Below are 19,363 nucleotides of genomic sequence, written 5' to 3' on the forward strand. Positions count from 1 at the left end.
GATCCTCTTAAACGCATTAATTAAAATGTGAAATATGTACATCCTTTAAAAAAATATTAAACACAATTTATTTTAATCGGACACTCCAAAAACGAAAGATAGAGATTTCACTGTATACATATTGTTAACCTCTCAGGCCTCTGGCATATTTTGTCAGAAGGTCGGAATATTTCCACTTTGCAATAAAATAAATGGAAGATTTCTGAATGTATCCAAAATTAAAATCTGTTTTTGAAAGTTGACTCAAATTTTATCATTAGTAATGAACTTATTCTTTTTAAATATTGTACGTTTTTTCGTATGAACACTGAGCTAAAATTACTATAATTTATAATTTGCTCAAATTGCGGTCAGTACCTTTGCTTTATAGAGGTGTACATTTTAATTCTACGGTTAACTTCTAGATTTGAATATAAAGCATGGTGTTTTCTCTGTGTGTGAGTTGTTCTCAATAGCCAGCTGATTTGCCTGAGAGGTTAATAAAAGAAATATATACGCTACAAACTATTGCATCAATATTATGTCAATCCAATAAATTTTCTCTTCAAATAATTATGTATTTTCATTTTAAAATAATGAATATTATTTTTCTTATTAATTTATAATCGAATATAAATGACGTGGTTTAGTTTATCAATTTATTTTTTTATGTATTTTTATTTTTAATGTTAAAATTATTCCATATATTATTAATAATGAGTGTAGCTTAGTTAGTAGGTAGAATTTGCAAATTAGGAATAGATTTAAAATTTGTTATGGAGAAAATGGATGTAACGTTATTGACTTGTTGTTATAAAGCCTTATTATAAACCATTATTTTCAAAATATTGTGTTTTATTTATTCATGCTGTCCATATAACGGCTATGCACCAATATATTACAGGTAAGATGATGATTTTGATGATACAGTGGTACCTCGACATACGAGTTTAATTCATTCCGCAAACTTGCTCGTATCTTGAATTACTCGTATATCGATGCAGATTTCCCCATACAAAACCATTAGACTACCATTAATCTGTTCCAACTCCCAAAATGTCACCCCAGTTATTTTTGTTACGTGGTTTTGAATAATAAAAACGTGTTTTTAAATGACAAATATTTATTGTACAAAAACAAAAAAGAGAATGTAAATAAATAAATTAGATATCCTTACTGGTCTTTGCCTTTTTCGCTACATTTTTCTCGCTTTCACCTGTAGGCCGTTTAGAAAAAAACATGTCCAAGGAGGTTTGTTTCTTCCTCCCTCTCAGAATGTTCCGGAAATGAGTTAGGCAAGTGTCATTAAAAAGATCAGATGCAACTTTTTCTGGGTGTTTCTTTTCCACGAACTGTGAAACTCTCTCCCACATTCCTAAGATCTCCTTTATCTCACTTGTAGAAATAACCTGCTGCTCCTCTGACTCCTCGAAACCAATTTCTTGCATAACATCCGTATGCTGCTGTGACTGTAACTCTTATATCTCCTCAGTCGTCAGTTCCTGGGTATGCTCCTCAAAGCAAAAAATCACTCGCTCGCTGGCTCGTATCTCGAAAAACTCGTATGTTGGGGCACTCGTATGTCGATTTACCACTGTATATGTAAGTATAAAAGATCATGGGGGCATTTCATCTCGACGTTGGTCACCGGTAGCTTCGTTCAGCTTCCCAGCCAACCACAGAAGCAGGATGTAATTTGATCCGAGTTCCATTGTACTACCACGCCAGAGGCGGCTCTAGGGGTACGTATACATTTGCAAACCGTACCACGAATTACCGGAAAGAAACGAATCAGTTATAAGATTTTCGTTTCTTTCCAATAAGTTAATGCTCAGTTCGGCTGGCAGATGTATACGTACCTTTAGGATCCAGGCGTGGTAAGTCATTTGAAAAAAATGTGTGACTAATCTTTATTTGATATTGTGAAAAAATCCCATACAATCTATATCAATTTGTTATAGCGACTCTAAATACATAATATACTATAATATTTAATCAGGAAAACCTTCCTTGATCTAACACCGGACATGATGTTAAAAATATGTATATAAAATATATGTGCGACCTCTCCTGGAATATGCTTTCCAAATATGGAGTCCTTCGTAAAGGATATAAATCTGTTAGAGAGAGTACAGAGACAAAATACCAAGAGCTCTGAAAGATCTACGATACGAAGATAGACTCAAGGAACTAAGATTACCAACCTTACAAGAAAGAAGAGAAAGGGGTGACTTGATCGAGACTTTCAAAATTTTATCTGGACATTACAGTTGCCCTAGCATCCAAGAAATCTTCACTACTAATAAAAATATAAATCTCCGTGGACACTATTACCAAAACGCCTTTTGCATCTAATCCTAGAAAACACTTCCTTGCAAATAGAGTAGTGGATGCTTGGAACAAACTCCCACAACATGTCATCGATGCAACAAATATAAATCAATTCAAAGCTCTATTGGATTCACATTTGGAGAGAAGAAAGGACTTAGTTCAAACTTAAAACAACTCAATTACTGTCAAACTTGTTGTGAAACCGGATATGAGCGCATCAGCAGAATGCTGCCTGCTCTGCACATAATAATAATAATAATAATACCTGGAGAGTGTAATCTTGGATTTTTTTTTTTAAATTTCCGAATTTATGTCTTGGTTAAATCTTCCCCACAGGAAAAACTAAACCCTTCCACACACTTTTCCACAAATTATCATCTAGTCAATCAACATTATGCAAGTGCATTATAAAAGCATAATAAATACAAGAACAACACGTCAACTCACCAGAGATCAAATGGGAAAATAATTCACCGACTCCAGATATTTTCATATCAGAGGGTTCGGCTCGGTAGAACTTCTAACAGGACCTATAAATCCTACTGATCCCTCAATATAAATATTTAAAAAATCTTTTGTTATCCTACATGTATTCAAAATGACCGACTTTTGCATCTTTATATATAAATTTTTTGATAGATCTAATACGCCTAAATTTTTAATTAGAGAGCTAGGTATAATGCCAGTAGCCGAAATAACGAATGGTAATATTTTTATAGTCTGAGAATGCCAAATTCTTTTTATTTCATTTCCTAAATCTGTGTATTTTCTTATTTTTTCACTAACAGATTTTTGAATATTACAGGAATTTGGAATAGCAACATCAATGATATAAGTTATTTTTTTAATTTTGTCATGTAAAACTATATCGGGTCTATTATGACTAATCGCTCGGTCTGTTAGTATAGTTTTATCATAATATATTTTATAAAATTCGTTTTCTAAAAATGAATTTGGTTCGTATTCATAATATGGTACTACATTACGGCAGTCAATCAAGTTATGTTTAATTACCAAATTTTTGTGAATTATTTTTAAAACTTGATTGTGCCTAAATGTATACTCGGACGGTGCTAATATAGAACATCCCGATATAATATGTTCTATAGTTTCCGGAAAAGCCAAACATTTTCTACACAAATCATCAATTTGATTTGTATCTTTGATTATATGCTTTCTATAATTTTTAGTATTAATGACTCTATCCTGAATTGCAAGCATAAATCCTTCTATTTCTGCGCTCAACTCTCCAATACTCAACCATTTGTTTGACTTAATTTTGTCAACATACGTTTGGTTGAGATAATTGAAGTGTTTTGCGTGTAAAATTTTATTTGACCAGGAATCTAATAATTCCTGGTTGGGATTTATAAAAATGTTGGCATTCTCATCGTATAAATTTAAAGGTGTAATATTTCTATCTGCCTTGCAAATTATTTTGTGCATTTCTGAGCTATGAGCTTTCCTATGGAAAAAAAGTTCTTAGCATTTCTACCTGATTATGTTTCAAAGAAGTTATTTTGACTATACCTCTACCTCCTAAATTTCTAGGTAAATTAACTCGTTCTATAGCTGAATTTGGATGATGGCAATTAAACTTTGTTAGCGTAGTTCTAATTAATCTTTCTAAGTTATCTAAATCTGTATTAGACCATTTAATTATGCCAAATGAGTACGTTAATAGAGGTATTGCCCAAGTATTTATTGCTTTTACTAAATTTTTAGCAGATAGATTGCATTTTAAAATTTTCCTTATCCTAGTTTGAAATTTAATCCTAATATCAATTTTAATACTACTATGGTCTAATCTATTTGATTGTGGGTATCCTAAATACTTATAAACCTCATCCCTTTTCATACTAGTAATTTGGAAATTTCTAAATATACTCTCGTCCCTATCTACAATTTTGCCTTTCTCTATATGGATCGTTCTACATTTATCTAAACCAAATGTCATTTTGATATCATCTGAAAAGTTTTTAACTACCTCGATCATTTTCTCTAAATTTTGTTCAGAATTCGAAAATAATTTTATATCATCCATAAATAATAAATGCGAAATTGTACTACTCTCCCTTGTATTACCCTTAACTTTTATTCCAAACTTGCTTTTAAAGTTTTTTATTTTTTTTTTGCTTTAACTTAATTTTTTATTAGTTAAATTATTATTTCTTTACAATCTACTACACGGCAAAGCATACCTATTAAACACTTATTTTTAGATCGCTTCCCAGTTTTAGCTTGCGACTAGTCGAGAATGTTGTCAACAATAAAAGTTTATTGATATATTATAAATAACGTGCAAAGTTTTCTCAGAGCAGTGAATATTTTATCTCGATAGCCTCCGTGATAGCTGGTTAACCTCTCGGAGACTGTGCTTTTTCGAACAAAACTGTGTCCCAGGAGTAAACATTTTTGAAGTGCACAAATAAAATAAAAAATTTAATGCAAAACCATAGCTTTCTCAAAATCTAGCAATGTAAAAATATATTATTATTTATTCAATCATAATAATCAAGGACGTTATAGTACGGCCATACTCCTTGAGGAGTATTTTCTTCTGGCAGTAATAGTACGGCCATACTCACTGGGGAGTATTTTATTATGGCAGTAATAGTACGGCCATACTCCTTGGGGAGTATTTTGTTCTTGCTGTAATAGTACGGCCATACTCACTGGGGAGTATTTTATTATGGCAGTAATAGTACGGCCATACTCCTTGGGGAGTATTTTCTTCTGGCAGTAATAGTACGGCCATACTCACTGGGGAGTATTTTATTATGGCAGTAATAGTACGGCCATACTCCTTGGGGAGTATTTTGTTCTTGCTGTAATAGTACGGCCATACTCACTGGGGAGTATTTTATTATGGCAGTAATAGTACGGCCATACTCCTTGGGGAGTATTTTGTTCTTGCTGTAATAGTACGGCCATACTCCTCGGGTAGTATTTTGTTCTTGCAGTAATAGTACAGCCATACTTACCGAGAGGTTAAGGCTTTTGACTAGCAATCCCTTAATTAAACCCTTGACTCTGTGCAAAAACGGGCGGTCCGTTTGATAGATTCCCCAATCTTAACAAACGGACTGCAATCTTTAGAGCACAGGCGTCAGGTAGGTATGCTGTCCTTGTTCTATCGGTATTACAATGGAAGATGCTCTGAGGAACTAGCGTCATTGATCCCTTCGGCACCGGTGCGTAGTCGGGATACACGCCAAACGCGCGCCCAACATTTGTACACGGTTGACATTTGTCACATGAGAACGGGTCGCTTCTACGATTCGTTCTTAAGTTCAACAGCTCGGCTGTGGAACGAACTGCCGGCCTCTGTGTTTCCTCCCTCCTACAACATGGGACTCTTCAAGACCCATGTTCACTCCTTCCTCTCCACAAAAAGACCCTCCACACAGCATCCCCAAAGATGACATAGGCCCCGAGGGAAATTATTTTCTTCAGGGCCTCCTGTGTGGAGTTAATATAAAAAATAAAAAAAAATCCGAAATTGCAAGTAAATTTAATTTGATTAATGTGTGCCCCCATCACAATCACTTACTACCTTTAGCCTCAAAACATACTCCAATAAGGGTTGCCATAGTCGCACTAGCTTCAGACGGTTGGGAGCAGTTGGGACTCTTGTATTGGGGATATCCTTCAACTGTGGACCCTGTACAAATCGCAAGTGCGCCCCACAGTTGAATTTGGTAGCCACCTCTAGTTCTCGAATTCCTAAAATACTCTTGACTATGCAGAAACAGGTGGTCCATTTGATAGCCTCCCCAATTTTAACAACGGATTGCAATTATTGCAACGCTTTCCATGTTCCACCGGTATTTCAATGGAAAATTCTCCGAGAAATTAGCATCTGCGATCCCTTCTGCAACTGGACGTTTCTACGACTTGTTCTTGAGTTCAACATTTGTTGCTAAACTATTTATATCGGCTTCTGTGTTTCCTCCCTTCTACAATATACATGAATCTCTTCAAGACCCATGCTGACTCCTTCTTCTACTCCGAAAAATCCTCAAAACAGCATCCCCAGAGAGGACACAGGCCCTGAGGGAAAATTATTTTGTGGAGACTTAATGTAAAACAAATATAATTTAAAAACTTTTAATGTCATTACCTCACAAGAATCCCAATTGCTCCCAACCTTCCGTAGCCAGTAAGACTATGGATCCCCAATTGGAGTATGTTGTGAGGCTGAAGAAAGTGGGGAGGGGAAGAGGAAAGTGGGGGAGCATTCGCACGATCATTCATAGCTGGTACCGTAGGTAAAAAATGGGTCATGACTCATCGCTATCAAAAACTAATGGTAGTAACAATTTGGCGAAAGGTTTGATTGAGAATTAATTTGGCGAAAGGTTTGATTGAGAATTAATTTGGTGATAGATTTGATTGAGAATTAATTTGGCAAAAGGTTTGATTGAGAATTAATTTGGCGAAAGGTTTGATTGAGAATTAATTTGGTGATAGGTTTGATTGGGAATTAATTTGGCGAAAGGTTTGATTGGGAATAAATTTGGCGAAAGGTTTGATTGAGAATGATTTTTAAATGATTAAAATCAAATATATCATGAATTTCAAAACACGTGATATATTTGTATATTTGGCGATCTGCAGATACCGAACCTGACGTGTGCTGTCAGAGAGGGGATGAAAGTAAACCGAAAATAGAAATAAGATCATGGAATGTTTTTTTTTTATGTGACACGGGAATGTGCAGGGGAACTATGTCTCCACCCGGTTGGGCAGTGTTGTGAGGCGGGTTAAGGTAGGGGCTGTAGGAAGGATTTAATACTCCGGGTCTTGTAGAAGCCCAGATTATATGAAGGAGGAAAAACAGATGCCGGTAGCTCATTCCTCATAAGAGCCGTCTTACACAAAAACGAGTGGAAGATACGGCCCGTTCTCATGAAGTCAACAACAACTGTAAACGGGTATCCCGCTCGTGTACGTCGAGTTTCACCGGGGATCAACGCTGCTAGCTCCTTAGAGCAGTCTCCATTGAAGTACCTGTATAACAGACTCAGCATGCCCACTTTGCATCTATGCATTAGAGATGTCAATCAATCTGTTAACAAAGGATTATCAATCAGATAGACTGCCCTCCTTTGCACAGAATCAAGTAGGTTTACCAAGTATTGTGGGGCTCCAGCCCAGAGGTGGCTCCCAAATTCAATTTTTGGGCGTACTTGAGATTTACATAGGGTTAGCAACTGGTCACTATTGAATCTGCTATACGTCACTGAAGCACATGGTGACTTGCAAGGACTTGGGAATTGTGTACGACATTCGCTTAACATTTCACGCTCATATTGAAAAGATCTGTAAATCAGCCACTAAGATGTTGGGTTTTGTCATACACAATTCGAAAGACTTGACCAACCTTGCAGTAATAAGGCTGCTTTACTTTAGCTTAGTGCGTAGCATTCTCGAGAATGGATCTCAGGTATGGGGGCCAGAGGACACTGTCTATGTACTAATGGTCGAGAAGATACAAAAAAAGTTTTTACGATACCTCTACATGAGAGAGTTTGGTTATTACCCATGGCTGTTTCCAACAGCATTTATCTCGGGAATGCTGGGTATATGCAGCCTTAGTTCCAGAAGGGATGTTGCATTACTCCTGATGGCGTATAAGCTACTAAACGGTTTAGTATCAATACCAGACATTCTGGCTAAAATAGGATTTTATGTCCCGGATAATTTCGCGCGAGGCCGCCAACACAGGCTTTTGATTCTTCCTAGGTGCAGAACTAACTTACCAATGGTGATGCCCTTGGGAAGAATCACTAGGTTAATTAACTGCCTCGCAGGAAATGTGGATATTTTCCACATGTCCTACAACGTATTTAAACGTGAAATATTATTATTCAATACTTAAAATTGTAAATCTAAATTTGAAACTTTTTTCTTTGTCCCACTTGTAAATGTACCTATTTGTTATTCACTTTTTTGTAAATGTTAATTATCGATATTGCAATGTTCTGGTTCATACTGTTTTTGCAAATAAACAATAAATAAATAAATAAATAAATAAATAAATATACAAGACTGTGGATGTGTAGAATGATTAACAAATTTCTTGAAAAATTCACAACATCAGTTGTATTCTGGTTGTCTTCCCTTGGAAAATTTAAGAAAACTTTCGATAAAAAAACGAGTTTACTAAATTATAAAACAATATTTTTTTATTTTTTAAAATAATTTAATGATTAAAACCTCAAATTTTAATATTTAAATATTAAAGACAATATTAGCGATTCCTAAACGAAAATCTGAAACAGAAATATACGGTCACATCAATGACTCGAATCCTTGACTAGGACCCTTGCCTTGCCAGGGCACTGCTCTACCGACTGAGCTAATAGTACCCTATCTCTTTCGGTCATATTTAACTTTGAATAAGAACTACCAACAATGTCTTCATTTTTCTCACTGCACATTTTTATATCTGATATCTTTATGTGTGATTGCAAGATTCAACCCGAACTAAATGCAATCTAGACAATGTCAGACTCATTAAGTTATTCCAAAAAATAAAATATTCATCTTTAACTTGCAGAAAAAGTCAACAGATGTCGCACATCAAAATAAAAATAAGATAAGTTTATCTAAAGACACTGTCTAGATTACAGACAAGGGTCCTGGGTTTGAGTCCTAGATGTGACCGTATTTTTTTCTGATTTTTCTGTTTGAGATTTTCGTTTAGGAATCGCTAATATTGTCTTCAAAATTAAAAAAAAAAAAAATTTATACCACACGGGTAGGATTCTCTATCTCAGTAATGTAAGACGCTTAAAAAACTCTAAGTAATTCAGAATAGAGCAGTGAGACAAATGCAATAAAAATAATCTCTGTTACAGATGTCTTTGAAACAATTATATTAAAAAGATATTTTAACAAATTATTATAAGCAATAATTATTCACCTGAAATACCCATACAAATTTAAAAAATCTTCCGAGAAAGAATAAATGCCGCCGATGGGAATTGAACCATCAGCCTTCTGATTTCCGGTCAGCTGCTCTAACCACTACGCTACATCGGCTTATTACGTTATCATGCTGCTGGGTCCTCTGGTCACGTACCGGAACAACAGCAGCCATATGATAATAACCGGTCGTAAAGGGTTTCCTTGGGCTAACCTATAGCAGAGGTGTTGGTCATACAATACGGTTCCCAGGGTGACGGTAATCGTACCCGCCTACCAGATAAAGAAGGTTGGCAGTCTCATTGTCAAAAGACACTGACAGGTTAGGATAGCTTTGCCGCCTGCAAATCGTGTTCTTCTGTCCGCTGTTGGTGGTCTCTGGTTCCGATAGATTTCGAATGCTCGAACTGAGTCTGATTTTTCTTGATTTGTTTCCATACATTGAGATAACACTAGCGCCTCTGGCGGCACGAGTTAAGCGAGACTGATTGAATGTGTTCCACTGTGAGTCATCATGTGTCTCGTCAATTGTCCCTTTCGAGAACATGAATAGCTGCAATAGGAACATGAAAAGGGTTTTTCTCCAGAGTGAGTCATCTTGTGTCTCGTCAAATCTCGCTTTTGATAACATGAATAATTGCATTCGGAACATGAAAAACGTTTCTCTCCACCGTGCGTAAGCATGTGATTTTTCAAATTTCCCCTTTGATAACACGAATAGTTACAGACGGAACATGAAAAATGTTTTTCTCCACTGTGAGTTAGCATGTGTCTCGTCAAATGTTCCTTTCGAGAGCATAAATAGTTACAGACGGAACATGAAAAAGGTTTTTCTCCACTGTGAGTCCGCATGTGTATCTTCAAATCTCCCTGTCGATAGCATGAATAGTTACAGTCAGAACATGAAAAAAGTTTTTCTCCACTGTGAATCCGCATGTGTATCTTCAAATGTCCCTTTCGAGAGCATAAATAGTCGCAGTCGGAACATGAAAAAGGTTTTTCTCCAGTATGGGTGCGCAAGTGTAATTCTAACTTTGACTTGTGATGGCAGGAGTAGTTACAATGAGGACAAGATAATCGTTTTTCCACAGGATGCGTCTTTAGATCTGTCAACAAGTCTGAAAATTATTACGAATAAAGCTTAACATTTCAGCACAATTAATTCTTTAAAAAAAACGTAAAAATTAGGATAGCACGAAACGTTAAATTTAACAAACAAAAACGGTTTTACCTGCTGACTGGGTACTTCTTTCTAAGCATTCCCTTTTAACATCTGGCAGATCTATTTCAATTTCTACATATGGAATTCCTCCTGCATCTACTTCTCTGGGTCTTGGTTCCGTCTTGATGGTAGTAGTCTCCACATATGTTGGGTTAGCTGGAAGAAATAGGATGTAACCTATAAGTTATACCCTTTGTACTCTTTTTGTGCAATAAATATTTTTTTGAATTTGAATTAAAACTACCTGGAAAAAATGCGTACACTGATTATTTACGGTCGTCCCTCTCTGACACTACTACAACAAAACGTACGGAGTTTGGTTTTCTGGCATCATATATGTATTTTTATTGTATAACAGGTGTAACTTACATACATACGACCTGACTCAACTAAGCTAATAACGTTCCGAGTACCAAATCGTAACACGAGACTTTCCGAGTTGTTCTTTGTTCAATCATCTAAAACTAACTATTTTATTAATTCATCAGTCCAAATTTTATTTTCATTTATTCCGCACTAAAAATGAAATTTCTATCATATTGTTTCACTAATCTGTAAATAGTATAAAATAAAGTCGCTGTTCGTGTCTGACTGTTTGTGCGCTTAGTTCTTCTAAAATACGCAACGGATTTTGATAGGGTTTTCACTATCATTTAGAGAATTTCTTCAGGAATGTTTATATATATAATAAATGCATATTATATTTATAGAAAGTAAAGAAAAGTCGATGTTTTGTAATAAAAAAATTTAAAAAAATATTGGGCGCTTACATTGCTAACGCTGGCTAAACCTTATAAGATACATCAAATTAATCTGCTACGGAATTTTTTATCTTTAAAATTCCTACAAAAAAGTAATCGATCTCTATCTCCTAGTGATAACCCCCATCAACATTATATATTATATATTCATCAAATTGAATCCGTTGGTTCTTAAAAAGGATTGCTAGGAGGCTTGTATTAGAAAACTATAAACCTTTAGAAGACTGTCGGAAAAATTGATCTAATTTGTTTATTCAATATTATTAAGTGTATTATCGATTCGCCTGCATTACTATAAGCCTCCCATAGACATATGAATATTAGTAGACCTGCCCTAAGTGATCAAAAGCGTATTATTCCCCACTCCCCATACCGGTTCCATTGGAGCCGGCTGTGCTCGCGTATGGCCTCAAGTGAATTTAGAAAACGTGACGTCATCATTCTTGTATGAACTAGCGTCGAGCTATGGTAGAGGCATCATCGGTTCATTTTACGAAATAACACGGCAAAATGGTGGCTTGTGCTATGAAAACTTGTAAAAATAGAAGTGAAAAAGAGAATAAACCCAATTGTCGTATTACATTCCATATATAAGCATTATTTTACTTTATTTTAAGCATATTCATATCGTATAATATGGATCAGATGTAGAAACATATATTATCACATCGAGATACGTCTGGACGCGAAACACAAAGCTGGTTGGTTGCTGGGAAGTTAATTATGAACATTTATAAAAGTGTCTTAACTAAATACGTAAACGAAATATTCGACTCTGAAAATAGAAGAAATTTATTTTGCCGAATTTGGACTTAACGTGGCGAGTAATTTGCGCTCCCATGTAAAAATGTCTATTCATTCAAAAGCAGATTTTACTTTTAAGAACTAAATGGTGATATTATAATGCGAGATGCCTATTTACTGTCAGATTGATTTATTGACGAATCACAGTCAGCTTTCCTCTCTGCGTCCCGCAACTCTTGTTTTAACCCCTCGTCCTTAACTTCTCGTCTATTAATATTCATATGTCTGTGAAGCCTCCCGTGAACTCAGAAATAATGAACTGCTCTGCCTCAACAAATTATAGTATTAATTACTCGCCTGAAACATCCATACAAATTGAAAATATCTCCCGAGTAAAAATAAATGACACCGTCGGGTATTTTTACTCGGGAGATATTTTCAATTTGTAAGGATATTTCATGCGAGTAATTAACGCTTATAATAATTTGTTATCATTTGTGTTATGCATAAAAACCTTGTCTAATAAACAGACCTGGTTGTGTTAGACAGATAGAATATAACATTCTTCTGTAATACATACTCGACCAACTATCAGACACACTCACTGACCAATAGGATGCATGATCTGGGCAACAAGTATGGGGGTGCTATTGATTTATTTATTGACTCCATATATAGAATTAAGCATAATCTACACCAACACTTTGTAGAATCCTACAAATTAGAGTGGCGTTGGTAAATTAGTTTCAATGATTTGTCTAATATGTAGTGTTGTTGTAATTTCCTTTTCACTTTATGTTAGTTTTACGTTTTATTAATATTGCTTAATATTTAGTTTTTTTTAAATATTTTCTCATTATACTTGTGATCACAATTTTACAATTGTGTATTTTGTACCTTCTTTAAAATGGATTACATCTATTTACTGCCAGTATCTCCTGTATAATACAGATATTCTCATATGTACACTGCATCATGTATCACTTCTATATAAAAGCCTTTTTTAGGCGTATATATATATAAATAATAAATAAATTAGTTTATCATTAAAAATTATCAACCAATTATGGTTATAATTCACCTTTGACCACAAACGGCTTTGTTAATATTTCCGTAACTTCTAAAGGTTTCCCGTAATTACTTTTAGAATCTAAATTCGATCAATAATAGTACCTATCAGTCTAAAATAATACCTATATAATAATATGATGTGTCTAACAGTCTCAGATCTCAGAGCGTATTGCGCAGAACAGGACTTGGAACTTGGAACGATACAATACAGCGGCAACATATCTCAGAGCATATTGTGCAGAACAGGAGTTGGAACTTGGAACTATATAATACAGCGCCAACAATCGATATCAAATATTATAACCGATACCAGCGATACTAAATATTTCGCAATGTCAGATATTACACGAATACCCTATATATCATATCTATGAATGTCAGATATTGCATGAATACCCTGAATGCTATCAATATCAGATATTACATGAATACCCTGAATGCTATCAATATTCCAGTAATTTCAATATCAGAACATAATTCAATAAGCAACAAAGCATACTTGTCCCTTTCGGCCCCGTTGGACATAGGCTTCGTGGCAATGAAGCATCGGTTCTCAATAAATATTTAACTTATATCATGTACCAAATTAGACGAGTTAAAAAATTGGGAATACATTTCAACGTAAATTCTAAAGTAACTCATGTACGGCAAGAGAGAACAACTTACTGGCTTTCTGAATACTCTCCGCATACTGTAAACGTTCCTTCTTTACTTCTGGAAGGTCGAATTCTACATTCGTATACGGCATTTCACATTCCTCTACTTCCTGGGTCCCTGGTTCCGTCTTGATGGAAACAGCATCTGGATTTAAAACATCCATGTCACTGCTTTGGTAATCGGTTTAATCCCAAGGAAATATACCTGAAACAAAACAATGTTACAACGAAACTCTATTTTTTATAAGCTTTGGTTCGTTTATAATATTCTGTAAAAACAATAAAAACGCATAGCAGATGTTTTACCTTGTAATTGTGACCTTGGAGTTAAGACATTTGAAGATGATGGAGAGAATAGTCGGAAGACTCTATATATCTATATAAAACAAGTATTAGTGTATATTGGGTCCACTACTCCGCTTTCAAAACATTGGTAATCCAAATGTATGTAATAGGTAACTATTGTTATCAATACCTTCGAAATTCTAACCTAAAAATAGATAGACGTCAAATTGACAGTTTGAACGTTCTCAAACAAAATTTCGAATGGTTTCCTTAATTTGGGTGTACCGATTGTCGTAAGTTAGCGCTGTTGTGCATTCTCTAGTCCAAATTAAAGAACAGTGGTCGCTCAGTTTGATTTGGAATGAATACCTAATACTTGGGTAGAAAATGTCAGCATTAGAACAATTATAACCAACATGGGACGATAAATATAATTGCAAGTTAAACAAGCAAGTTTAAGAGTAGAATTAGACTTTGGAAACAGGGTGAAACGATTGGCAGTGAAGAAAGCAATACTATTATATATTTCTTGACGTGAGCTAATATTTTGACATTTCAAACATTTTTATTTTTAAAATACTTTACTGTCTATATATTGGCATATCTATGGTTAAATAAGGGGCCAATTTGTTTCATGCAAATAGCCCGAAGATATTGATGTAGTGAGTAGTTTATTTATGCTATAATTATAATTCTAGGTATACACCTGCGAGCCGAACTGCCGAACTGAACTTCAACATTTGGGAAAGAAACGAAGCAACCGCAAATAGCGCGAAACGCCCCTTGCAGTTGATTCGTTCCTTTCCCGTAATTTGTGGCTCGGTTCGCGTTTCAGTTCGCAAATGTATAAGTACAATTAAAACAAATTAAACAAAATCCTAATTTTCAACATTTGGAACGTAAATAATTTCTATCACTTAAGTAATCTTACAATTGAGCCAATTTAATTTAATATCCCTTTTTGGTAAAAAATTTTTTAAAACTCTATCTCTCCCGAGCTACGCTTTGGTATGTTGGACAAAATGAATTAAACCGACGATACGGTAGATCGGGTGTTCTTGCACAGTGATACGAGAGGAATGGTGCTATTGAACGAAATTTCTAAAACTGTAGATAGTAATGTTTTATTTTATTCTTTTTATTTATTTATTTAACGCCCAGAGGGCTTTTACATGTAGGTGGAACAATTTTTATGACAGACAATTTTGAAACATGAGAAAGAAATAATAAAAATAAAATTACATTAAAAAATAATATATGCAAGAAAAAATTAAAAAGAACAAGAACAGAAATTAAAAAATACAGCGATTTAACTGGTTTACAAAAATACAACTTTCATTTAGGAATAGTGTTGAAATAAGTCTTTTACGTAATACACAAAATTCTCAAAGTCAATATTAAATATATCGACATCACCTAAGTATTGGTTTCCCATAGTGTAAAACCGTTGTACTGGGGAGTTTTGGGGAGCTTATGTGTGTTGCAGTGGAATAGTGTATTTTGTCGTGCTGCTATTGTAGGTATTCGTAAGTTTATGAGTTGCAGAAGTTCGCAACAGTAGAATTTAGAATTTTGAATAAAAAAGTTAAGTCGTTTATTTTATGCCTGTCTTCCAATGTGTGTATTTTTATTGAGAGTATTTAATAAGAAATGATATTGTAAGTCTTCTAGTGGGATATTTAATTTAAAATTTATAAAACGTAGATTTTTTTTTGTATTCGCTCAATGTTATTAATGTGAATTTTGTAAGAGGGAGACCAAAGTACTGAGTTGTATTCAATTATTCTTCTAACTAGAGATATGTATAACAGTTTAATGGCTTGTATAGAGTTTTTAGAGTTTTTAGTTTTTAGTTGTTCTTAATACGAAGCCTAGTGTTTTCAATTTGGTGGATATGATTGGCGAAACTTAGTTTTTCATCCTAAATAATCCCGAGATCTCTCATTTCCGTGACTCTTTCTAAAGTTGTATTGTTAATGGAATATTCAAATAAAACAGGATTTTTATTTCTGCAGAAAGTCAGGGTTTTGCATTTGTCTACATTTAACAATTTTGTACGCACCAATCATTAAACTTATTAATATTTGACTGTAGTATTTGGCAATGATTTACATCAGTTATTTTATTATAATATATTCAATTAAAATCTTTAAATAAACCTTTATCTTCCCAAATATTATTAATATAAAAATAACATTGTAGTGAAAATGGAAATGAAAACAATAATGAAAATGCTGCCAATTCGAGACCAAAATACACGACAAAACTTTTATTTATTTATTTTGAAAAGATACATTACATTACATGGAAGGAAGCTTTTGACTGTCCAACAAGGAAGGTTTCCCGTTTTAGGACAGTCAAATTAAAAGGTTTCACATTATCATACATGTACACAATTACATACTACATAATAGTAACACAATTACATATTAGTAACACTATCTTGTTAAATAATAATAACTAATCGCAAATATAAGAAAAATGAAAAATTGGGTAAATTTTAAAATTTTAGAGAAAATAAGTATGTAAAAGCGAAGATACTACCAGGCGTTGGTAATAAGTAACAGATTCAGATCAGATTACATTTTTTAGTAATATTTCGCAATCAGTCCTGCCTAGATCTAACAACCATTTTGTTATTTTTAGACCGAAGGATGACAATTCACGCAGTTTAAACTGAATAATTATGCCGCGTACCCCACTCCCGCACCAGCCCACAGGTACGTACCCGGCGTCGCCCTAGCTTTAAGGTCACCATGCTTGCATCATCTGCCAACCAGGTCCACAGCACCTTCGGCTCTCTTCACGGGAGCACCTGGAAGACCCATGGTCCTCACCACCAGTGATGTGCATCAATTTCAAGTCCAGTCTCCGCCCGCATGGTGTAGAGTCACCGACTACATCGCCGTAACCACACTCCACCACCGTTTATTTCCGCTTCTACGAGATGACCATCGGCCTGGATTGTCAATATTGTACGTGTTGACATCGGGCTGGAGGTTTCGCCGTCGACTACATCCACCATCACGTCCATCAACTGCGTCGAGCACCAGTCTGGAGTCACCGCTTCGATCACAATGACTTCAATAAACACTGCGATAGTTAACCCTCTTTATTCGCGTCTCACTTTACCATCTCCGCAAATGAATAGTTGCAGTTATAAAATGAGAAAAAGTGTTTCTCCGCTGTGAATCAGTACGTGACTCTGACACTACGAGTCAATAAGTGTCTTGTGATATCTTTTTTTCCGATAACATCTATAGTTGCAGTCGGAGCTATACAAAGGATTATTTCCACTATGAGTCAGTATGTGTCTTGTCATATCTCTCTTCCGATAACATGAAAAGTTACAGTCGAATCAAGAAAAAGGTTTGTCTCTACTATGATTCTGTATGTGTCTAGTAAAATCTGCCTTCCGAAAACACGAATATTTACAGTTGGAACATAAAAAAGATTTATCTGCACTGTGAGCCAACATGTGATTCTTCAAAGATCTCTTTTGAGAACACGAATATTCACAGTGAGAACATGAGAACTGTTTTTCTCCAGTGTGAATCCACATGTGACTCTTCAAATGTTCTCTTTGAGTACATGAATAGTAACAGTCAGAACATGAAAAAGGTTTTTCTCCACTATGAGTCAACATGTGTCTTGTCAAAGTTCCTTTCCAAAAACTTGAATAGTTGCAGTCGGAACACGAAAAAGATTTTTTTCCACTGTGAATCAGCATGTGTCTTATCAAAATTCCCTTCTGAGAACATGAATATTTGCAGTAGGAACACGAAAAAGGTTTATCGCCAGTTTGGTTGCGCAAGCGCTTTTCCACAGGATGCGTGTTCAGATCAGTCAATAAGTCTGAAAGAATAACGAAAGAAGAAAACTTAATAAGTGGAGGTAAGCATAGTTGATTCACAAATTTATAAATCAAACAAATAAAATATAGTTAACCTGCTCTTCCCTGGGTAATTTTTTCAAAGCGTTCTAAGCATTCTTTCTTAACATCCTGCAGGTTTATGTCAATTTCCAGATAAGGAACGCCACCTTCATCTTCTTCTCGAGGTTCTGATTCCGTCTTGATGGTAACAGTCTCTACATTAATGCTAACTGGAAAAACAAAACCACAATACGCACATTGATTATCTGCCAAGATCATATTTTGATTAAAACACTCTTGAACATCTTCAGTACGGTATTTTGTTTTTTTATAGAGAAAGAAGTAATGTTTTCATACGCTTGTGTAGCTATTATGTAGCTTATCATGTCCCAAATAAGCTGATATTTTGTGAGCTCAGTTAGTTAACGAGTAACAAAGTAATTTGAGGACTTTGTGAACAAGTATATCTCCTGTGTGCACAGCATTTCAAAACGGACATGGATTTCGCAGAATTTGAATAAAACATTCCACAATATTACATAAGCCATGCAACTTACTGGTTTTCAGAGTACTGTCCGCATACTGCAAACATTCTTTCTTTACATCTGGGAACTCGAAATCTATATCACTATGCGGCACTTCATCTCCGCCTATTTCCTGGGGTCCTGGTTCCGTTTTGACGGAAACAGTATCTGGATTTAGTAGGTCCATTGCACTGCTGTAGTAGCGTTTGGTAATCGGTTGAAGCCCAAATAAATATACCTGAAAAGCACTCTAATTAGTACAAGATTAGAATATTTTATTTAGGTTGTTATATGCTGTCAAAACAATTAGTTTATTTATTAATAATAATGTTTATTTCAGCTGGACATAGCGGTGGGTGCAATGCTCTGCCTGCCATAAAAGTTTACATTTAAGTTAATACATAAAAAGAAAATGAATAAAGAAATAAATAAAAATAAAATTAATAAATAAAAAATTAATACATCGATGAGCACATTAGGACTTTATGGTGGCTTGAGTGAAATTCTCATCCCTGGTGTAGAGGCGCTCCCTGCCACTGGGCGACGGCCTGGACAAGAGTGTTGTCCGATCTCTGGTAGCGCTGACTCGTCCCGGCTATTCTGTGGCGCATTAAAGCAGCGAACCCATGCACCCTTCCTTCGGTGAACATCTGTGAGGTGCTGCATCGACAGGGGAGGCCAAATAGGGATCTGTATGCGTGGTTGTACTGTACTCGGAGTGTGTTCATGACGCCTTGTGTGTATGTCGTCCATAGCTCGCTAGTGTAGAAGCTCATACAATATGCTTGGAAAAGTTGCTTCTTCACCGGAGGACTGCATTTGTTTAATCTTCTGGCAAGCATGTTAGCTCGCACACTCAGTACTCTTCTTTGACGTTCTATGTATTTTTTTTATCATTTAGGTCATCGGTGATGACATGCCCCAAATATTTGAGTTCGCTGCAAATTGTCAGGTTGGCCTCGCCGAGACGTATGGGTGGAATG

General features: G+C 35.2%; 1 protein-coding gene and 1 long non-coding RNA gene across 2 annotated transcripts; both read right to left on the reverse strand.

Moving 5' to 3' along the window:
- Positions 1-9,666: 9,666 nt before the first annotated feature.
- Positions 9,667-13,897, reverse strand: LOC149415725 (uncharacterized). The gene is made up of 3 exons (XR_016303564.1): positions 13,708-13,897; positions 10,475-10,621; positions 9,667-10,361 (listed from the first exon to the last, which is right to left on the reverse strand). It is a non-coding gene; the product is annotated as an uncharacterized LOC149415725 (long non-coding RNA).
- Positions 13,898-16,747: 2,850 nt separating this feature from the next.
- LOC149415726 (uncharacterized) lies at positions 16,748-18,613 on the reverse strand. Its single transcript, XM_089641656.1, has 4 exons — positions 18,414-18,613; positions 17,931-18,086; positions 17,616-17,837; positions 16,748-16,797 (listed from the first exon to the last, which is right to left on the reverse strand). Exons 1-4 carry the CDS (start codon positions 18,565-18,567, stop codon positions 16,748-16,750), a joined length of 582 nt encoding a protein of 193 aa, XP_089497782.1. The 5' UTR covers positions 18,568-18,613.
- Between the last annotated feature and the right edge of the window lie 750 nt (positions 18,614-19,363).

Source organism: Hesperophylax consimilis, chromosome 17 (genome assembly GCF_061612785.1).
Source record: "Hesperophylax consimilis isolate HC1 chromosome 17, BYU_Hcon_1.0, whole genome shotgun sequence".
NCBI lineage: Eukaryota > Metazoa > Arthropoda > Insecta > Trichoptera > Limnephilidae > Hesperophylax > Hesperophylax consimilis.